Below are 24,039 nucleotides of genomic sequence, written 5' to 3' on the forward strand. Positions count from 1 at the left end.
GAAATTCGAGTTTATATACCCATCTGCAAAAATAGACTGACTAAGACCCACTTGCGCAAATCAGACATTTTGCGCGACCTGACTGTTTTTCGACATATTTAATTTGCTGACAATGCCTTAAGATTGTTCAAAATGACACACGTGTTTCAGGTGTACATCAAGTTGTGCAATATTCACATAACTTAAAAACATGCACAATAATTACATAAATGTACACATGAACTAAATAGCATATTTATTTGTTCATCAACGTAACTAAGTAAACAATGTTTCTGTATAAAGTAAATATATGTGTACTTAGTCTATCTAACATTTGGAATATTGATACACTAATTTTTATTGACAATTTTGTAAATTATTAACAGCAGAGAAATAAACATAATATTTCTTTATCTAAATAATTTAAAAGTTCTGTTTCCATTTACTTTAATAGCTCCAGCTTATGAGATTATTCAGTTAGTTTTTGTTATTGTAATCTAGTAAATCAAGTCCAAAGGAATCTAGGCCGAGGCTTCATTATATTGATTGAGGCCTAATTATGCGCATACATGTTGGATTGGATTAAACAAACGATACTATCTAGAAGTCACATTTGTATTTGCTTTTTATAAAAGCCACCATCAGGAGCATGTACACGTTGCTGTATATCATTAAAGTGTCCTGTCATACTTACGTGCATGTAAGATATTATTTTGAAAGTTTGTTTGATTACTAACATACCTTATGACAACAAACCACCGACATCTTAACTTTATTCATTAATGCAATTGACTTACTTTGTCTTTGTCTAATAAATTAGATGTGTTCTATAGCATACACATATATTACAATTTTCCAACGTCAATTAACCCGGAAGAAAAACATTTGTCCATGTAATGTTTACTCTTCCAAACCGGGTAAAATGTATATACCACTTGATATTGAAATAATGTTAACGGAAGTTTAACTTAAGAGATGCTTTAAATGCTGAATGTATATTAGTTCACTATTATTTGTGCGGTGAATGGATGTACAGTTATTTGTTAACCGGTATACTGCAGCTTTTAATATTTTAACGTGACAGGTAAGACAACTTTCAACGTGATTATAGATTTTTGGATAGTTTTTGTCTTACGTTTTTTACCGACTGATGCACAAGTTTCCAGTACAGTTATTCTAGATCCAATATGATAAAATTCAATGTATTATACCAAACTAGGTAAATACTGAAGTAAGTTTTAATTTGGACTACAGCAGCATTATGTTATGTTTTTTTTGTATTGAATAAGGCTACGTTAAATGTATTTTAAAGTTATGTCCAATATAGAATCTAACTTGTTAACCTTCCGAGAACACAGGGATATCTGGAATGTAGGAATTTGTCAAAAGGCCTTGTTTTCGTTATATTTTTCTTCAAAATGATAGATACTACATTTTGATACGCGACTTTCTCTAATAAATGAGACCACACGAAAAGAATCAGGACTGGGGGAGGGCGCAAGGTTTTCAATACACTCTCACGTAGTGAATGTGCACAAACATACCAACAGTTTGCTTGAAAAAAAAAACGAGATATCAAATTTTGAACGCATTCAAGAATCATCATTGCAACCGAGATTTACAATACCAAAAAGTGGTCAAAGACAGTCAGAAGTCGCAATCCAATTTTATCCACGAATCATAAATCATAAATAATTTGCAAATACGAGGGTAATCTGATATGATCTTGAACTGCGTTTTATACGGAAATTGTCATAAACGTTTGTTTTTTTACGCAAAAAAAATATGTGCGGAAGTGTAAATCGAGAATATTTAGTTGTTTTGTGTAAATGTGCTATAATTTAACAGAAGAGAATTGCTGCAGTTTTACTTTTACTAAAATAAGTCACTTAAGTCAAAATCAATCAAATTTAATTTAATTTCATCAATATTTACCTGATTATCATGCTTCTTTCAACATCTTAAGATGTCACATATCTTAGGCTACCTTTAATCAAAATTGCATTTTTGATAAAAGAGTTTAATAATAAAAGAAGGCATAACTGTTTCGGTTTATTTTTTCTTTCATAAATTTATAAAAATCAGGAAGGGAATTCCATAACTTCTTACTCACACATCCACTACACAGAACAAGTGATTTTTTGATTATATTCTCTTAATTGGAGTTTCTGTTTCATAAAACAATGGTATTCCTGTGATATGATATCTTCTTTTTTTCCTATTAACATATAAGTGTTTAACTTCAAATTATTTATTTCAACATGTTACTTTGTATTTAGAGAATAATTGGCAACAGATTGTCGTGGAAATACAATACTAGCATAACGATTAAATGTAATAATTGTTTAATTGTTTAAAGAAAGTATCACTTGAAGTGTTTCCTGTTACAAGAACAGCATAACAAGTGTCGTTTAAATAAATGAAATTAGATTTGTGTTGTTGCAACTCTATTTCAGATAATTCAACGACTGAAAAATGGAGGTATCTGGCAAGAAACTTCGTAATTATTGCAAACCCTGTGAGCAACTTAAGACGTCAACATTCTCAGATGGTTTCTGTTCACAATGTGCAGAAGAAATGTGCCAAAGATGTTTTGATACTCACAAACAATTCAAGCTTAACCGGGGACATATACTTGTCCAATCAGTCGAGGCTAAATCAAAATGCAAAGAAACACCAACTTTCGATAATTGTACTAAACATCTCAACGAAGATATTAAGTTTTTCTGTCCCGAACATGACCAAGTAGGTTGCGGCGATTGTATGGTAATTTCCCATAAAACCTGTAAAGTGGAGTATATACTAGAACAAATCGATGGATATAAAGACAATGAAGAGTTCATAAAGTTGACGAAGGACATAGAGAAGTATGACAGTGAAGCAAAAACTATGTTAGGAAGCATCAGAAGCAACAAGGACCATGTAAAAGATATCAACAAAAAATTTGCTCTTGATGTCAACATATTCAGGGATGAAATGATTGCACATATCACGAAACTTTCTGATGCAATGCTAAAATATGGAGATGATATTATGGCAGCTGACATGAAAAAGATCGAAAACCTGGAAGAAGAAAACAAACGCCTTGTTGATGAAACAAATGGTATGAGAGACACATTACAATCAGAAGTTGATCAGCCTTACAAATTGTTCATCAGTTCCTTGTCATACAAACAAAATCTCCATCTCGTCCGAGACCAGCTAGAAAGAATCAAAGCGAACAATAAGATCGAAACGTACGACTTCATGCCTGACTGTAATCTCGAACAGTTGATGAAAACTTGTAAACAACTAGGAGTGATGCATAAGCCTAACGAATCTGGTGCAGGTTAGCTTCTAACTTTCGAAGTAATTTTTGATGATACATGTTTAAACAAGATAACCATTTTATACTAATAATGTGTGTCATATCAATAAAACGCCTTATATAAAACATGTTCTCAGAATTAACATTTGTTATATTCATTTATGGTTTATATAAAGGAATTATTTTAATGTTATACATGTTATACAGTAGCTTCTAATCCCGAGTGTTAATACACGTTCTTATAATTATTTTGTAAACTAATGTATTCATTTTGCTTCTCTTCTTATTTCATAAACAGCACTTAGAGAAAAAACAGTAAAAGCAAACAGAGCAACACCGATGACAAAGGATCAATGTTCACAAACAATTCAAGTGACAAAGGATCAATGTTCACAAACAAATCAAGTGAGTACCCTATATTATTTGAGTGTGTTGAAACTTTCATTTGTATTTTTTCCAAACGACTTATCCAATCATCACGAAATCAAAATATATTGTAAATGAAAAGAGTGTTTATATTATATAAATAATAATTACTAATTTCGCGTTATATTTTGTTTTCAGTCATTGCTGGACAGACAACTTGTTTGCAAAAACCTCATCATTGACGGAGACTTAATCAGGTGACATAAAACATCTAATTTCAAAGTAACTTAATATTTGTAATCTATATGCAATTATTTCAAAATAGAAATGTTTTACAAAACTTTGTTTAATTGAAGGAAATCTTTACCTGCTTTGATAAATCCGAATGATTTCTTTTCTTTTACAGTTGTGCTGTAAAAGCAAAAGACGACTGTGGTTTATTTATTGACAAATACACAGTTAGTTGTGATGATTTAGCTACCTTTGAAATCGAGATTGTGAGCATTGGTAGAGGCGGATATATAGGTAACAGTTTGCAACGTTCGATCAAATGTAGTTTAATAATTAGTTTTGTACCATAATACTGCTAAAGGAATTAAAGAAGAGTCGTCAAAATTTTCATTACCTTCAGATAGACTTTTGGGCATATCATGTTTATGATAAATACCAGTGATACCTTATCGTCAAGAACCAAAAACAAATGAATGCTATTTCAAAATATGTAACTATAATAGTAAATATATGAAGGAGTATTAAGTTAAATATTCATTTTCATATGTAAATACTTTCTGAAAATTAATTTATAATCTGCCATCAATACATAACTAGGAAATTTTGAAGAATATAAATATCTGGAGGCAAAGAGATTCCACGGAAATATTAGTCACGACAAATTTACAAGAGAGTTGCTATAGTTTGTTTTATTTTTATTAATAATATTTTTTCATTTTATCAGAGTATCAATAGCATTATTTTTCAAGGAACACCGTGGCTCTTTTTTATTACATAATTATTCAATTAGTCATAAATTACGTTAAATAAATGTGTCTTACAGTAAACGTAAACCATTTAAGATTTACTTGATTGATTAATTTATTTTTTTATTTATTATTTATTTATTTATATAAATTTATTGATTAAATAATTAATTAATATTATTTATATAATTAATAATTAATTATTATTAATTTATTCATTATGTACAAGTGTACACTTAATTTTTTTTATTTATTTATGTTGTTCTAATTCAAAGTTTAATACTTATCAAATTGGATAACTCTTCATTGACTTTTACAATAAAATAATACATATAATATAATTTCATTCTAGCTATCGGTGTGGTACCGGATGACTATCCAAATAATCTTCTACCTGGATTTGGAAAAGATTCCCGTGGATACAATTCAGATGGCAAGTATGTGTTTATTGTTTTTCTGTTAGAACATACTCTTACCTTCGCTTTTAAATATGTATGTGATTGAATAGAATAGAAAATTAAATAAATTTATAACTAAGCCAAGTTCTGTCTAGACCCCAATGCTTCCAAATCTGTAAAACAAGGTCAATTAAATACATGTTTTATTACTTGCGCCGTTTTCATATTGTCAGTCTTTTATGCATATACACAGACGGAAATGCAATGCATTGATAGGGTTGACGTGATTCCATCAGACATATAGAAGACCTTTTGAATGATAGAAATCATGTCTAAAATTTTTGTTTCGTTTCTTGATATTCTAATTAGAGTTTGTTTATAGTGGTTGGCAAAAGGTTTGCCAAATAAAAACATGTTCATGTATTAAAAGTATAGCATGTCATATAGTATTTAATTAAATGATTTATTTATAAATATTTCACAGGAGATGCACCCAAGTTCCGAACAATAAATGAATATTATTTTATTTTACTATTTTGTTTTTATAAAGACGACATTTACTTGAATGTGGTACATTCAGTGAATAATATCGCTCGATCATATTGTTATGTTCATGTGATTTTATAAACATTAAGTTGTGGAAATTTTGCAAATCATTTTATCAACGTATGCACATTTCACATGAAATTTTACAATTCCATATGATCAGATGTTTGTTTTAAATATTAAATTTTGCCTATCATATAAAATATGTTTGAGTACGGTAACATTTAAGCGGTATTTCTGTCTGACTCAAATAATGTTCTTCAAATGGAAATCAGTATGATTGTAAAACTATCATCTTCATCAAATATTTTATTGATATAAAATATTTATTTAAGTGAAGTTCTGCTGATACATAACATGTAAGTTCATGCAAATAATTTGAATATAGTAATAGTTTTAATGAACTCTTTTAATAATTATTTACTCGTAACAATATCATTAACCATAATGTGAACAAATAATTTAGCTGTTTGTCTTTCTTATTCAAAGTCTGTAACTAAAATGAAATTCTTACTTAATCAGCGATTTCACATCACATGCCGAAATGTCTTTTTTAAGGACATGCTGTACCTTCAAATTGGCAAGCAAAATAAAAATATAGAAGAATTAAAATATTTCAATCTTTGCAAAGATTTGTTATAATTATTCAAATTTTCTAGTTTGTTACTGTCTATTTTGTGTAATATTCAGTTCCTCTTGGTTATTTAAATGAAAATGAGAATGTCTTTTAATTTATTGAAATTGGGCACCTTTAAATTACAGTCAAACTCTAGATATTCATTTGCATGTTGAAGAATTGTTGTCTGCTGGTTGGTTCATGACCAGATGGTAAATAATAGTTTGTCAGGTTTGTTTCCAACTCAGGGCTTAACTATTACACCAGATATATATCCTAGTTATATACATTGATTTTCCCACATGTGAAATACATTATGTGGACAATGTTTCTCGACCACTCGCTAATGTTTTACAAAGAGGAATATGCAATGAATGCTTGTACACAATAATCATTCATCATTTGTCAATTCTATAATAGACTCAAGTCATTCACTATGGTATAAAATAGTGTTTTTTCATTTATTTAATAATTGTCGGCAATGAATTACAAATATGTTCTATGAATATCCTGTTCCGTCATCCTCCAGATTATATAACGAACGAACGTTTTGCAAAGCGTTTAGTAAACGGACATTTTTTAACTAAAACGTTTTAAAGAAATTTCAAATACCATTCAAAAAAGTCGCATTTAATGTTTTCGACACCCTGTACACTTTATAGGTAGATTTGCTGTATTAATTAACTTGTTTTTAATTGAAGGTTTGAGACATTTACCAAGTCAAGTTATATGATATATCAAAATTACCTTAATTGACATTTTATTTTTCAAATTGTTTAAAGATTTTCGGTCTATGAAGCCTAAGCGATCATCATTTCCTTTGAAATTTGGGTCTTCCTGTGCAAGCCCAAATCGAAAATTTTACGAACATTTCTTGTCCAATATTCTGTCTGTCTTACATGGGAAAATGCCTTCTGCAAATTGTTCATTGTTGTTTTAAAAAAACCCGGTATTTGAGGTTCTGTTTTCACCGGATAATTCCCCCTTTTGGGTTTCTATCAACCATTTATAAGCGTTTACTGTGATGATTTGTACGGATTAAAATTACATAACTTAAATATTATTACGGATTTTGCTTGTCTTTAAAACGCCATTTCTTGGGCTTAGAAACACTGGGTAACACCGCACTATCACTCTGAACCCACTGTTTTTTTTTTTAATAAAATTGCCCAAATTTTAATTACAATTTTTTGAATTATAATAGCATCATTCGAATGAATCAGAATGAGGCTTTTAGTTTGCGCTTTTTCATGTTTATTTTATTCTTGACTTGGATTTTAATTTAACTTTTAAAAAAACTGTCCCAGAATCTGCGTGCGGCCGCATATGTATTACTTAGTTACAGAATCGCATGACAAAGTTTGTACATTATACCAAATATATTTATAGTTATATATATTCTTAAAAATTTACGTTCCGTTTTTAATGTATGGTTTAGATATTTAATTTAAACTACACATGGTAATTTCAAAAGTTTTATAATCACTCTGGATCATCCTCGTTTACCCTTTGATTCAAGGCTATTTTCATTATTCTTTCGAAAACAAACTTGAAATTGGGAAAAAGTATTTTCTAGTTTGGTAAACTAAACTATAAAAACGATATTAACGTAACACATTTTGTGATAAGGGATTTATTAATTTTACACAAATTTACTATTTTGTCAATTATTAATGATAATAATTTACAGGTCATTGTTAAATCCATATACACATTTTATAGTTTGATGTATCTTAAATAGTGATAACGTACACATCTTTGAAAAAAAGTATATAAACAAGTTTTATAGTTTGATATATTTTAAATAATAATAGCGTTCTATTCGGTGTTAAGACCATGTCTATTTAAATAAATAAAACATTTGGATATTCACTTGTTTAGACTGTTTAAACCAAGCTCCGAGACAGTTGAAGGAAAGCTATTGTAACGTGATAGAATATTTACAAAAAAACATAAGGTAGTACTTGTTTGCACACTACATCAACAAAAAACAACAATAACGGATATATGCAAACAGAAACTTCGCATTATTTATGTTTTGTTGTAACTAAGAATATATTTCCCACCAAAACAGACGAAGCTATCAGTTGAATCTGAATAATTAAACCCATTAGATCTCAGTAAAAAAACCAACTTAATTTTAGTGTCTTATCCTTCTACAAACGTTTTCTGATATAACAAATGTTGTATTTTTTCCTTTTGTATTTTGAAAATGTTGTTCTTGTTTTTCCTCTTTTATTTACTGTGAATTATTACCAAAGTTCGAAGTAGTGAAATATATCAAACACATACTTTACTGTTATATTAATATTAATCAATATAACGCATTTATAAATAAGAAGCGTTTGTATGATGGCTATTTTTGTAGATCCAAAAACTTTGTTCTGCCATCAAGCGACATGGAAACATGTACCTTACTATTGAATCCTCCCATATCAACAGTTTCATCTTTTGTTTCAATCAGTGTACACGATCTGTACATTTGAAAAGAATGTGTGCTATTTCACAATGAATGTGCCTGTCAATCATTTTCATTATAAATGTTTACCATTCTTTCAAAATATGTCCTTTATATGTGCTCCACTGTTTAAAAGAAACTATACAATTGTCGAGTTGTGTCATTGTTTGTTCGGGCTTACAGATGCAAAGTCTGTATTTGACCCAATATACGTTTGTACACCTTTATACTAGTCCAATTGTGGCTAGTATTGTATTCAGTAATGTATACAATAAAACCATTAGAGTAAATGACTAATAGCAAGATTTTGTGTCTACATTAAATTGCATTTTCTGCATCGTTTAAAATTTCAAATTTGTTCAAATTATAGCCCTTGGTTGATTTTTTCATTAGATAGGAAATACTCCAAGAATCTTCTTCTTGATAACTGCAAGGGCTAAATCCCACGCTTTTTAACATGAACCGTAGTCAGATCCCCCCCCCCCATTTCTCTTAATTTCAACGAAAATTAGTATTTACACGATATCAGATATAATAATTCGATAAATCCAATTGTATGAATTACAGACAACTACAACATGTTTGAAGAAGTTCATAGATTTATAAAACAGCCCTTTCATTATCTGAAACACGATAACTTCTAATAGCACAATCTCCAAATAGATAAATGTTCATTAATTGATGGCAAATCATTAAACTGAAATAAACAAAGAAATGAGTTTTTAAAACTTTAACTAAGAAATGAGCTATTAAAACTTTAACTCAACATTTCAGTTACTTTTGGTAAAGGACTGTAATCTCGATATACAGAATTATTTAGAGCTATTCATATGTTCACGTAAATATGATCTTGATTATATATTTTGCTTAAAGATAATGTAGCGGTTTTCTGTTAAACAACGTTTTCAAAAAGGACTTCTTACTGCTACAAATATCTCAATAAATTATGTTTTATATACCATATAGATGCTACACTGTACCATGTAAATTATGAATTGCATACACGCAATTACTTTTTTGAATTACAAAACTTTTCAAATGAATAAGGGATTTCATAGCTGTAGCTGCTAAATCTAGCAATATTAAAGAAGCTATGTCTATGCAATATTATAAACGGAAGCTTTACGATGATAAGTAATATTAAAGGAACTCGACTTAAATTGTTTGACATGAATTGGATTGTTCGATAATAGTTTTAAGTAGGTTTACGTAATTAAATTGTTTGCAAAATTGCAAATAGTTTCCTTGCTCCCTTTTTTCAAGAATGTAAATTCGTATTATAAACATGGCCCACGACTGAAAAGCGTTGCAATTCTTCTCACTTAAATTGGTTTTTAAATACCTCACAAATACGATTTTTAATTTATTTCTGAGAATTTATCTAAATTGTTTTGCATATATATTTCTGTATTGAGTGTCCAAGCTGATCTATGTAAGACCTCGATGGAATTCCTGTAATATGAATAAAGATAAATATTACATGCACGAAACGTTTTATTTTACTATCCACTTTTAAAGATGGTAAATATATTCACTAGTTAGATTATATTATACCAGGCCTTGTATTGTGTATGTTTGTTGCATTTTTAGTACGTGTCATAAGATGTCCATAATTATCTTCATTAAGGATGTATTTTTTTTAGATATTTATTTTTTAATGTCACATCATACTTAACGTGTCAAACTGGTGTTTTTATCAAAACCATGTTATTATGTTATGGCGTCTGTAATAACAAAAGCAAAAACAATATCTGAAATGAGAAGAATATTTATCCACGATTAAATGTGTATGTTATTTAACAAGAACGAATAACATAATTCTTACATTATTGTTGAGCATCCACTCATATACATACAACTTGAACATAATATACAAAGTATGATCATAAATTGATTGTAGTTTTGTCAAAATTTATTCACTGTGAATAGAGTTATTTGTTTCATTTCCTAGACAATCCTAGTTATTTTGTTGTTGTTTTTTTCTTGGCACACACAATAATGAGCTTAATTGACAAATAGCATCACAGTGATCTAACTACTAACAACAATGTATTTTAATTCAGTATCAATGTAAAGTATTATGAAAAAAAACAAACTAAAAACTACAAAAAAACTTTTATGTTATAAAAGCACTGCTTAGAGATAAGAGTCCTATTTTTGACAAACTTTATTCTCAAACATGTTATCTAAAATGTATTTTAAGGGTGTTCATGGGAAGTAAATCCGGTGAAAAATATGGAAACAAGTGGAAAGTCGGCGATCGAATCGAAGTTCAAATGTAAGTATTAAGTAGTGTTTGCGATGTTCGTTTGTAATTATTTGTTTCATAAAGATTTACAAAGACGATTCATTTTGTAAATATTACATAAAACATTGCCGTTAAACGTTTGATATAAAACTTAATAATTAAGGTATGACATGCAATTTCTGATATTCAAGCAGTTGACATAATTGATCCATATTTTATATTTGTTTATATTCTTGTCAAATACGGATATACCATCAATCTACATTCCAATGGTTAATTTAAAGATATGTTTAACACTTTATCACTTTAAAAAAAATCTAAAGGTGATACAACATTTATACAAAGTAAAAATGTTATTATGATTTTCCCGAAAGTAAAATGTGTGTTACATTGAAAACACACATTATTCAATTTTTACCGTATTGTATTGAATGTACCGTTTCAAAATCGGTAATTTAAAACATGCAACATCATGCTTCAAAATTAAGCAAAAACAGTTTTAAAATTATTTAAGTATTTCCATCAAATTCAAATAAGTTCTTTATTTTACCGTGTGTATACCGTTCGTATACGCTAGTCCAATCAGTAGCTAAGTAGCAGAAACCACTATTTGTTGGTGTTAGTGTTTTATACAGAATAATAATGCTTATTTTATCACATAGTTATAACTATAAAATAATTACCCAATCTTCATAGATGCTTCATACGTGCAAGCTTGCTGAGCTGGTATTTAAAATCCGATGGTTTCTTCAGTTGTTATGTCACGAATAAAATTGCTATTCTTGCATACAAATAGAACTCTGGTTCTGAAAATACGCAGTAAAGTCCTCTTTTTTCGTCTACAAAAACTGATATACATTTCCCGTGCGAGTACCATATCATTTGATACTTTAATTGATAATCAATCACCATTTTAGCCAGCTTTTCAAGCATGGTGCCCCGTGACGCATCTATTAAAAACATAAAACATCAGTGAGTGCTCGCGTGATGGTATGCGGTTATGCATTTATTGTTCTCCGTTTATCTATACCTGCAAAGGCTGTGTGACGTCATGTGAGTTTGCGACCAGCATGGATCCAGACCAGCCTGCGCCTCCATGCAGTCTGAATAGGATCCATGCTGTTCGCTATCTGTTTCTCTACGTGTAATAGACTTGGTAAGCGAACAGCATGTATCCTGATCAGACTGCGCGGTTCTGGATCCATGCTGGTTGAAAACCCATTATGTTGGATGTGTCATGACGAAGCTCATTTATATCAGTTCTAATTCACGTATTTCAATTTTGATGAACTGTGTATGTGCATAATGATCGTGTAAAAGCTTAACCAGAGAGTTCAGTTTTAGCTAAGCGGATTTTATTTTGATTTGAGTAACTATGTAATAAATTATGTAACAACACAACAAATGTTTGTTAACTCTACCGTTTTACCACAAATTAACGTTCACTTTAACGTTCCGTTTTTCGGCTGCATCTGTCTTACAATTTAATCGAAGATTAAACCTCCATTAAAATTTTACAAAGGGATCATTGAAACGGTTTTGTAGAAATATTTATTTTATGCAGTGACAGTCATATGGATTGAACTCAAAGTATCAATATGGATGAAGAGTAGATTACATGTAGCTATAAAGATTTATTATATTACATGGCGTCGTTTTAATTGTTGAAATGTATTTAAAATATTACAAAACTTTTCTTTTTTTGTGTGTGGGGGGGGGCGATTTGTTCCGGTAAAAAAAAAAACAATGGTATATAAAACGAATGAAAGAGGGTATTTTAATTGTACGTGTGTGTTAAAACATTTACTGTGAATGTTGTTCTGTAAAACATATTGCATTACTCTTTTCTAACTGTAAATGAGTATTGTGAGATATCGTATAAAAATATTCAAAACGCGAACAGAATATATTAATATTATTTGTTTTCCGTTTTTTTTAATTCATTCTTCATATACATATAACATTTATTTGTTTCTGACAGATCTCCAACAATTTTCATTACAAGATGTCCTCAATCAACTCACAATGCAAATACTCATTGGTCAAAGTTCGTTACTGTAAAATACGTTATGCTCTATGTAATTTGGAGGGAATTTGTTTTACTAAATAAACAAAGAGAATAATTTTTTTAGTATGTTCAGCAGGTAGCATATAATTACACGTTTCCAGCAACATGTATGTCAAAAGGTATATGCTTAAAAAACACAATCAGGTCTTTTTAAGCCACCCCTTTTTAGGTTTGACCACCTTTCAATACACGCTTGCCATGTCCATTGACCGTATCTCGGAGTTTATTGTTTTTTTTTTAATTCCAGGTTTCCAAGAATGTGTCACTTGCAAGTTTTAAGAAATAAATATCCAGTTCAAAAGCATATGAATATAATCTCAAAGTCCAATAGACCTAATAAAAAAAGAGCAAAGCATTTGAAGATAAATCATTCATTGTTTTACTAAAATGCACACATAATGAATATCGTTTTTCAATCTAACATACTTATAAGACAGAGAAATGATTAAATATGTTTCCCTCAATTAGAGACAATAAGATTAGTTGTTATTTTCCTGACATTTTTTCGTTTATTGATATCATACATGACTTCATTTGAGTGTACGCATTCTTTTTTATACCGTTTACTAATAAGACCCTGTTATACACGTAAAAAAACAACACCAACACTTAATAGATATACTAAGCAAGATTTCGTCCAGCAGTAAGCAGAATTTAAGAATTTTACATATTAACATATAAAACTCATATATTGATATGATATGTTAAAGCTATCATTAAGATCACATGATAGCTATATATCTTAAAACAATTCACTTCGCTATTACCTATCATCTAATACTAGGTTCTCAAGCATTTAAAAGTTTTCTCAAGTAGTAAATATCACGGTTTCTTTTCTGCTCCATGCTTATCTTTCCACATTTTTATAACAAAATTTTAAGGTAATAAATGAGCCGCGTCATGACAAAACCAACATAGTGGATTTGCGACCAGCATGGATCCAGATCAGCCTGCACCTCAGCGCAGTCTGATCAGGATCCATGCTGTTCGCTATCAGTTTCTCTACTTGTAATAGGGTTTGTAAGCGAACAGCATGGATCCTGCAGACGCACTATGATGGTTTTGTCATGACACGGCTCAAATGTATTGTTATTCTTAAATCATTATTGTTCTATAAGACATTACCACTTAACAAAATTTATGAGTTCAATACAGAAAGGTTTTAAGTCGTAATTAGAACTTGACTGAGTGTACAGATTGGTAATTATTTACATAACTCATTATATTAAAACGCACACACTTGAAAAACTGTAGTAAATTGTTAGCCGATAAATTAGTTCTCATGAACAGAAATTGATATTCGCAGAACATTTGCAGCTATTTTATTAATACTTAAAACGGTAGTAAGGGTATCTCATTTCTATCAGTCTTTCACGTGTTATAATTATCTTATCTTTTATTCTTTCTACATGAAATGTGTGAAGAAAGCCAACTTCGTTGTGTGGAGAATCGTTTGATAATCCCGATGGTTTCTGCAGTTATTATATTATTACGAATGAAACACGCATTAGCGCTATTCTTGCATGCAAATTCAACTCTGGCTCGGAAAATTTTAATTAAGCACTTTTGTATTTATTTATTTTTTTTTTTCGTTTACAAAACTGGATTATTTTTTCCTGTGGAAGTTGAATGTAATTTGATAGTTTTAATTTGATAGTTTATAACCGGGACAATCACTCTAGCTTCCTATTAAAAGCGTTAAATATCAGGCCTCCTCACGTGATTTTATGTGGTAATACCTTAATTTTGCCCCATATATTTATACTTGCTTTAGTTGTACTACCTCTCTGACTTTTACACGCACTGATTTAAGGTATTAGCACCCTAATGCATTACCTCCGCTTTGAAGAGTATTCAAATAGGCTATAAGTACTGTTAACTACATTGAAAATGAGGGCAATGGGTTCAATCCCCAGAAGGGTCAACTTTTTTTTTTTCTTTTTTTCTTTTAACATTATTTATGTATCTCTCATGTCCCATTTGGAAAGAAAAAAGTGTTTTATTTTTATTTTTTTTATTTTTTAGGTATTTATTGGCTAAATTATGCTAAATCTAGTAATAAATATGGTACCTGATATTTTCAAAGTGTAATATAATCAAAACTAGACGGTAAAAGTATTTCATATTTTACAAGATCAACCAATATACTTTTTTTAATAATTTAGGGAAACTTTGAAAACAGGCACTCACTCGGGTAAATTTTAAGAATTTTTTAAATTAGGCTCCCTAAGTAGAAAAATGGTCAGACACGTGGTAAAAATGTGTGGGGTAGGGTAACATTTTTATACAGATTTCATAAATTTTAAGTAGAAACCATATTTTGCTTAAATTATTTGGATTGTTAGCTGAATGGTACTATTTGTTTCTTACCAAAAATTAATGGGAAAACATTTTTCATTAGAATGTTATTGCAGATTATTTAAAGGTTTCTACTTTCTAAAAAAGGGCCCTGATAACATCCTAGCTTGAGTTCAGAAACGTGGCCATAACTTGATTTCCGTACGGTAAACTTTAAGGTATACATCTGACCTATGATGTCAATTTTTTAGTTCCTGATAGTACCCATTAGGGTCCTTATATCTTAAGTTGTCATAAAAGGTAATAGTTAATAAGCTATTTTTAAAGAACAATCTCAATAGTAAGTAGTGTTGCCAACAACGTGTTGCTACAGTAATTACAAAGTAGTATATCGAGATGATGGGTGTAACCTTGCTCACGGTAACTGAATTAAATTGAAGAAAGGAACACAATTTCAATAGAATCGTGCTTAAGAATACCTATTATATTTTCCAGAATATGATATGTTGAACTACTGATAGTCCTGAAGTCTTAAAAGAAATAAAACAGTTGGTAAATTAGTTCAGAATTATTAAATATGAAGGCATTTCTCTGCACTGTTCTGTTGTACAAAGTTGAGCCACCATATTGAGTAAAATAGCCTTGAGTAGAATTATGTCGATGCAAATCACACGTATCTTGTCTAATACTATTAACCGTATGTAGATTGTATTGCATGTCTGTTGTTTATTATACGTATAGATCTTCTTAAGATTATGTTCAATTACATATGCGCTATTTATACATGTTATGATTCGCCAAACTAATTATTTTTACTATTTACCCCATTGACGGTATCAAATTGAAATTCACTTATTTCATGATCGATGTGTTTGAATAAAAACAATAACTGTAATTAGATAATTATTCTTATCATTCTTTATTTTGTTTATTTTCAGTTACGATCTGTAAGTTTAATTGCAACATTTATTCTACTTCAAACAACAAATCAAAAAGATGACTCTTAAATGTCTTTTGTGATTAATGCTTCCGAGATATCACTTTGTTTTCAGATTTTTATACTTCACAACCGCAGGTGTCAAGTGGGCTGTGTGGCAACTGTAAACAGTTGTCCCGTACTTCACTTCAGTGTTGTTATATTTTTCTTGTCCTTCGGGATCATTGATGCCAGCACTAGTAAGTTTTGAGAATTGAGTACCGCTTCAGTCGGTGCTAGGCGGCGTGAGGCATGTTGCACGTTTCAAGTATCCCTCGTGTCAAGCCGAGTCTGCAATTCTCCTGTAATATTGTTGTGATTAATGCTTCCGAGGGATCACTTTGTTTCCAGATGTATGTATCATAACATTAATGATACAATTTACTAGGCACATGGTCATGAGATTTTAGGGTTATGTAGTTTGTTTAACATTATGAATACTACTTGATTTAAACATTTTAAAAAATGTTTAATGGCGATGTCTTTTAAATACATATATAATTACAGACGTATAGCATTGAGTTATTTGATATTCAGATACCATTTATTTGACCCCATATCGCTTTGTCGGAAGATACGATTCGTTGAAACGAAAACACACAACATAAAGAATACAAGCAACATAATAGTTAATATTTACAATCAGTAGCAGATGTCAATCATGATATGGTTGTTTTTGAATAAATTGTAACTGTACGTTATGTTAAACATTATGTATCGTTTTATCAATGGTATCAACATTTGACAGAAAACATTAAGATCAACAGTTTTAAATATTATATATATGCTGATAATTGTGTGTAATTCAAACACACAAAAGCTGTTCATTAAATTAAAAAAGCCATGTTTGATTGTGCTACAACATTATATATATTGACTTTTTGTTGTTGTTTCAAAATTGTGTAGGACCAACACTCTTTATCATCTTTTTATCTTCATCTTAAAGGGACTCCACTGACTCCACTGAAGTTTAAAAGCCAGAAACATAAGTTTGATTTTCTTACATGAATGAGCTTGGGCAGTTTAAACAGAAATTTATACAAAAATAGTTACGAAATATACTTTTTAGTTTGATATAAGTGTGAACAGCCTTTAAACACTTTCATTTTGGGTTATTTTTTTACGATTTGAATGAATATTCTGGAAAACGAAGTGCGCCAACGAACTGAACTTTGCCACACAGATTAGTGGTGTAAACCTACATCAGATTGTACATTAGTAGTATAGTCGTTACTTTAGCCCCACGAGGCTGTGACGGCCGTGTTGACAATATTACATAATACGTCATTAATCTTAAAGGTATTACATTATTGCCCTTATTAAAGATTAAGGAGTATGCAGTGTCCTGACAGTTTTACAGAATTCAATTGACAATATTACATCATGTATGTGACATGTCATATCAAAAATATTACGATTAGGTGTGGTTATACTGAACAGATTAAACATTTGGATGCATTAAGTAAAAGGTCGTTTATTTCCTTTTTACTTCCGTTTCCTGGTAATTCATATTTAAATGCTTAGGAAGAGCTAATAATTACAGTTCACTTTCAACCTGCTCAGTGTTTGTATCACACTTTGGTGAAATAATGAACTCTAGTAACCGATGTAAATTGCATGTGTTTTGCGATGTTTATGTGACTATAAGTGACTACAAAAATATCACATACGTACATATGAGGTACTACGACGGAAAATACCCCACGAAAAAGGGTGTTGCTATGCCACTATTACGTTGGAAAACATTGGTGCAACTGATACCGAAAATACAGGAAAATCGCAATGCCGATCAATCTGCTTTTGAACATTTAGGAGGTAATTGTTATATTAGCATTACGGATGATATACCTGGTATCGACATAAGAGACTTCTGGATGCCCGAGGGAGAATTGAAAATTAAAGCAACAAAACGGGGAGTGCATTTTAGTCAAGAGGATTTTGATAAACTTGTTGATCTGATCCCACGCATTAACGGTTATATACCCGAGTTTGATGAAATCAAATTGTATGTCGAGAATGACGACCATCAAAACCAGCAGGGAGCCCTACGATGTAAAGAATGTAATCCGAACGAATATCACATGTGGTGAATACACAGAGACACTTTATATTAACATATCATAAGAACTTTGTAATATAAGTGATTATATTTTGTTTTATTGTTAAACGATAAATGTAAAAAATGAAATAAATATACGAAATGTCTATGTGTTGTTAGTGTTCAATAACGTGTGTCCATCATCATCATCACCTATAAGATCTGTAAATAGATATGAAATTAATAAATGATACACCATAAAAACAATTCACTTATGTATATATCATTATGTTACTAATAAATGAGATATTGTACAGTGGAACCTCTATTAACGATTCTTTCATATATTAAGTATCTGAAACAATAAAACTACTTTAGAAATTGATGCTTTCTGACAGAAATAACTCTTTTTTAGGAAATATATTTTAACTGTTGTACATGTGATTAGTTTACTTACCTGTACAATAGGCCGACCTGTAGAATTGACACATATTCTGTATTTAGCAGTGTAGTCCAGGTCTTTGTAAATTGCATGAATATGATAATTGGCTATTGAGGCCGTCGCAAGCGTGACCGCATAAAAAATGTCACCATGGTCCTCGTTTTCATTTGCTGAACAAAAAACCCCAGGAAATGTCCAAATTCATGCACAAATGCACCCAGACATTCCTCTAGGTACTTCATTGAATGTAAGTTGATGACGATTTCGCAGAAGTCTTCGTTTAGTTTCTCTGTCGAAGCATATTCTTCAGAATTATTTGAATCATTGACAAAAATGATTTTTATACACTTAAACTTTGTTTGGCACAAACCAAAATGATACAAAAAATATTTTAGCAGTTTGTCTATGGAATAAACTATAAGAGGTATATTGAAATCCGACCAACTTGTATATAAGTCGTCCACTTCTGTTGCAGACACATCTGCACAAAATGTCGTCACAACAGCATTTGTATCATATTCGACGTAAGAAAATTGTCCCCGACTTTCTAATATTTTTGTATTATTCTCTTCTTTGATGTGATAATAAATTTTTAAGTCCTTTAATGTGTTATCACCTTCTCCCAGATTAGACAATTCGTCGACAGCCATTCCTATTGTCAGACGAATATCTGTATTGAAGTATGGCTCTATAAAAACAAACGAAAATATATATTAAAATTATGAATCAAATTAAAACGTTTACATGCGCTATTACCTCAAACACTTCAGTTTTTCAAACGATATAACCAAAAGCACTTAAATAAATGAGTTAAAGAAAGTAAAGATTGATTTATCATGAAAACACAAATTATTCAATTAAACGGTATATAGAGAGCGGTTTTAAACAGTAAAAGTATTTACCAATGCGAGACGTATTACTGCTAGTGTAATATCTGTTTTCAGAATTTTCGACTTCACGGCTCTGACCTGAATGAAAATAAAACAGACCTGTAAAGTTTTCATTAATTTATTTAAAAACTGTATAAAGCACATTTCCTTACATTGAAAACAAGACGTATGCGGATACAATACATTTATAAATACTAAATATTCAATTTCGAATTATTGTTATGTTTACACAATGACGAAAAACATTGAAGACGACAAACATTTTATAATATCCTCACGTGTAACTTTTAAAGTATTATATATACTTTAAAAGACGCATCACTAAACAAGTAACACAAGAAAAAAGCTCTTTTCTTAAAAATTGGATTGATAATAAAGAAATTATAAAAATCATAATATTACAATACTATTCATATAAATAATTTGCATATTGTGTCTCTTATTTTAGACAATAATATCCTTTGCTTTAAAAAACAAAATACAATGCTACTTACCCATTGCAATCATGTTTTAAAATGTATTCTTCTGATTCGAGAAGGCGTTTGATAATTTTCGCTAATTCGGACTTTTCATTCTGTACTAATTTTCTAGACGAACTTCCGTATATTATATCACTTCCGTATTCAATTTCGCCTATATATTAAGTTATAGATCTTGTTAAGGTATCACTTGTCAGCTACTAAGCCAGTGGACACTGAGATTCTGGTAAGTTGATATTTTCTATTTATTTTAATTTATTTCGTTACTGTTCTGGAAATGTGTGTACTTCGTTTAAATGTTATTTATTTTTTATTTATAAATTGCAGACGGATGCAAAGATTTTATAGCATATTAGGAAATTATAGTGTACTTAAACCTATCTGCAAGAGTCTCTTATTGTGTCGTTGACCGGTCAAAAATAATATAGAAGTGATAGGTTATTGTTATATTAGTAAAAGTTCGTGTGGCACCGCCTTCTGAGAGTCTGCGAGTGTCTCTGAATGTGTCGCAGACCGGTCAAAAATAGTATAGAACTAATACATGTTATAATAGGAGTCAAACTTCGTATGGCACCGCCTCCTGATAGTCTGCGAGTGTCTCTAAATGTGTCGCAGACCGGTCAAAAATAGCATAGAACTAATATGTGTTATAATAGGACTAAAACTTCGTATGGCACCGCCTCCTGATAGTCTGTGAGTGTCTCTAAATGTGCCGCAGACCGGTTAAAATAGTATAAAACTGATAGGTCATTGTTACAGGTGTAAAACCTTGTGTGGCACCGCCTCCTGATAGTCTGCGAGTGTCTCTAAATGTGTCGCAGGCCGGTCAAAATAGCATAGAACTGATAGGTCATTGTTATAGGAGTAAAACTTCGTGTGGCACCGCCTCCTGATAGTCTGCGAGTGTCTCTGAATGTGTTGCAGACCGGCCAAAATAGCATAAAACTGATAGGTCATTGTTATATTAGTAAAACTTCGTGTGGCACCGCCTCCTGATAGTCTGCGAGTGTCTCTAAATGTGTCGCAGACCGGTCAAAATAGCATAGAACTGATAGGTTATTGTTATATTAGTAAACGTTCGTGTGGCACCGCCTCCTGATAGTCTGCGAGTGTCTCTGAATGTGTCGCAAACCGGTCAAAAATAGCATAGAACTAATATGTGTTATAATAGGACTAAAACTTCGTATTGCACCGCCTCCTGATAGTCTGCGAGTGTCTATAAATGTGTCGCAGACCGGTCAAATATAGTCTAGAGCTGATAAGGGTTGTTATAAGAATAAAAATATTATTTTGACGTACCCTTTTCGAGTGCTTCCGGAAGTGTTGTAGACAGGCGAGAGTAGTTTGGATTGTACAACTTAAAAAGCCCCTTTGGCACTTCCTTGTTTTCAAAGGTTACTTCCGTGTATTATGTCACTTCCGTGTTAATTTTCTCGATATATATGTATCAAATTTAATTTTACTCTGCATTTTATCTGGACAGTGATGTGAAGATCATGAGACATCAGGTAAGATTTTAAACTTTAATGGTTATTTTTTTTATTCACTTAATTTTATAAACTTTATAACATGTTAAACTTTATATTTAAAGATACTACTGATATTTCGAAAATGCACATATGATATAGCTTTTAAAGCTTAAAAATATGTGTTATTGCAATAAAAGCGGTGAAATGTTAAATGCTTACAGACCAGATGAAATGGTTTGAATCCTATAACTGATGTCAATGATGGAAACACTCTTCAGACACCCCCCCCCTTTTTTTTTTTGGAGCGTTTCTAATTTTGGTGTTCTTTTCTTTATTTCAGATATAAAAATTCCAAGAGAGACAGTCAAGTTACAGAACTTAACTTAGCTACGATTCCGTGTGTCTGTCGTGAAGAATACTGAAGAATAAAAATTTCAGACTTCCTGATGTAGTTCATTCTGATGAACAACGACATGGAAAGCATTTATAAAACATTTGAAGTTTTGATAAATTCTTTTACAAATGCTGATGAATTACATAACTTTGTGACAACTTTAGGACTACAGGATATTCCGTCAGCAAGATTTCGATTGTTCCAGTTGAGAAATCCCGAGTACGATGAGAACTTTGTAAACGAAGAGTTAAGTAGTATTTTTCAACATTTAGAAGGAACTGCTGAACATAACAACGTTGACTTGGAGTTGGCCCTTGAGTATGTAAAAGAGCAAGAAGGCTTTGAAAAATTAGTTAAGTCACCATCATGTTTCGACAAAGAAACGAATGAAATGGCAATGGCATCTACTGAAACTGACAAGTGGGAACCCTCAGTACAAGTAGGGTCTGGGGAAGAACCGCAACCGGGTCCGTCGTATAGATCCAGTCCCCACCCTGCTCTTCAATATACAATTAGAAAAAAATCGGAAAAAACATATGCCAAATATGCGGCAGTGGATCGAACTTATCAGGTAAAATTAAACGCCCAGCATAAAGGACAAAAGTTACAAGATACACGACAAGGACTCTACCAGATGTTTGACGAAGTGTTGGACCACGCCCGGGGAAATTTGAAGGGAAACGATTTAGGAAGAGTTGTCTTACATCACGAATCACTTAACAATTCGATTATTGTCCCTCTACAATCCTGGGATCAGCTTAATGCTAACACAGTGATGGAGACAGTAGAGAAAGAACTGAACAGCAATGAAGCTTTAGCAATTGATGAAAGCTTTGATATTTCAGTTGGTTCCATTGATTTACCAAAAGGAAGTGGGAGTTCACGTCTCAGAATTACCAAACTTACAGGAAAGAACAATTCCCTCGTGTTAAAGAAATCCATTGTTACAATCGAAAATAAAGACATGTTATGTATGTCTAGAGCAATTGCTGTTAGCTGGGCGAAACTGAAAATATGTAGTCCGGACGAATGGAAAGAGATAGCTAAAAACAGACAAAAGAAGAGCAATTTACAACTTATTTTACAACACCGAAAAGTTCCAGACAGTTATTTGAAGAAACGTAGGGAGAAAAAAAGAGATGAACAACGACAATTAGCTGTGGCTATTAGCCAGTTGGCTGGAATAGCCTTAGACAGACCAGCGAGTTTAAATGATGTAATGGCTTTTGAAGAAGTACTGAGGGTGCGTGTAATGGTGATCAGTGCAAGGCTTGGCAACAAGTTTATTACAAGTCCAAGTACCGACGAACGACCATGCATTTACATTTATTTAATGAACGACAACCATTTTCACGCCATTACATCAATTACAGGTTTCTTTTGCGCCAACTACTTTTGCAACCGCTGCCTCAAACATTACGACCATAAAGAAAGACATGGATGTAAAACGCATTGTATAATATGCAAAAGTGATGGATGCGTAATAACAGAAACATCCGTAGTCTGCACTAACTGTAATATGAGCTGTAGATCTCCAGATTGCTATAAACGACATTTAAAGACACCCGTACACAACAAAGGAAAATATAAAGGAAAGCCCAGAGGTCCGTCCCAGTGCGAAAAATGGTGGAAATGTCCAGTCTGTTATAAAGTTGTGAACAGAGAAAAAAAGACAAAAAGAAGAACATCAGTGTGGAGAGTACTATTGTTCTTCATGTCAAAAATTTGTTTTTGAAGATCATTTATGTTATATAAGAGCTATGCCAGCTAAAGAAGATTTCAATCCAAGATTTATATTTTTTTATTTTGAATGTACGCAAGACCAAATTTTAGAATGTCAGGAGGGATAAATCGTTACCAAGAAACCAGATTGTAGAGACTGTCAACCAGAACAGAAGTGTAAAGCCTGCTCCAAATATCGCCACTGTAAAACATCGTCGTGCGGAAAAGCCATACATCGACCCAATTTCCTCGTAGCTCACTCAGTATGTCCAGATTGTATTGATAAGCCTTTAACGCCAAAATCCGTCTGTAATAAATGTGGAACACGTTGCGAAGAATGTGACAGCACTAACCTATTCGATGAAGAA

General features: G+C 31.3%; 4 protein-coding genes across 6 annotated transcripts; 3 read left to right on the top strand and 1 right to left on the bottom strand.

The window, feature by feature from the left end:
• The first annotated feature begins 979 nt into the window (after positions 1-979).
• On the top strand, positions 980-10,975 carry LOC132736190 (E3 ubiquitin-protein ligase TRIM45-like). Of its 2 annotated transcripts, none has more exons than XM_060723285.1 (7): positions 980-1,063; positions 2,436-3,307; positions 3,585-3,691; positions 3,851-3,909; positions 4,059-4,177; positions 4,982-5,066; positions 10,851-10,975. In XM_060723285.1, the coding sequence occupies exons 2-7, from the start codon at positions 2,455-2,457 to the stop codon at positions 10,927-10,929; spliced, it is 1,302 nt and encodes a 433-aa protein (XP_060579268.1). In that variant the 5' UTR covers positions 980-1,063; positions 2,436-2,454; the 3' UTR covers positions 10,930-10,975. The 2 variants fall into 2 exon arrangements, with proteins under 2 accessions (XP_060579268.1, XP_060579270.1); XM_060723287.1 differs by having other exon boundaries at positions 3,585-3,658.
• A 6,516-nt stretch (positions 10,976-17,491) lies between these two features.
• LOC132736194 (uncharacterized) lies at positions 17,492-18,442 on the top strand. The gene has a single exon (XM_060723291.1). The coding sequence runs from the start codon at positions 17,827-17,829 to the stop codon at positions 18,325-18,327; it is 501 nt and encodes a 166-aa protein (XP_060579274.1). The 5' UTR covers positions 17,492-17,826; the 3' UTR covers positions 18,328-18,442.
• Positions 18,386-21,834, bottom strand: LOC132736193 (uncharacterized). Of its 2 annotated transcripts, XR_009626557.1 has the most exons (4): positions 20,102-21,834; positions 19,620-19,685; positions 18,733-19,405; positions 18,386-18,497 (listed from the first exon to the last, which is right to left on the bottom strand). XR_009626557.1 is itself a non-coding variant. In XM_060723290.1 (3 exons), the coding sequence occupies exons 1-3, from the start codon at positions 20,112-20,114 to the stop codon at positions 18,825-18,827; spliced, it is 660 nt and encodes a 219-aa protein (XP_060579273.1). In that variant the 5' UTR covers positions 20,115-21,834; the 3' UTR covers positions 18,537-18,824. The 2 variants fall into 2 exon arrangements, 1 of the variants encoding a protein (XP_060579273.1); XM_060723290.1 differs by lacking the exon at positions 18,386-18,497 and having other exon boundaries at positions 18,537-19,405.
• Positions 21,835-21,906: 72 nt separating this feature from the next.
• LOC132736198 (uncharacterized) lies at positions 21,907-23,808 on the top strand. The gene is made up of 2 exons (XM_060723294.1): positions 21,907-23,588; positions 23,626-23,808. The coding sequence occupies exons 1-2, from the start codon at positions 22,017-22,019 to the stop codon at positions 23,797-23,799; spliced, it is 1,746 nt and encodes a 581-aa protein (XP_060579277.1). The 5' UTR covers positions 21,907-22,016; the 3' UTR covers positions 23,800-23,808.
• The last annotated feature ends 231 nt before the right edge of the window (positions 23,809-24,039 follow it).

The sequence above is a fragment of the Ruditapes philippinarum genome, unplaced genomic scaffold (assembly GCF_026571515.1).
Source record: "Ruditapes philippinarum isolate M1 unplaced genomic scaffold, ASM2657151v2 ctg1841_1_1_1_1, whole genome shotgun sequence".
NCBI classification, from domain to species: domain Eukaryota; kingdom Metazoa; phylum Mollusca; class Bivalvia; order Venerida; family Veneridae; genus Ruditapes; species Ruditapes philippinarum.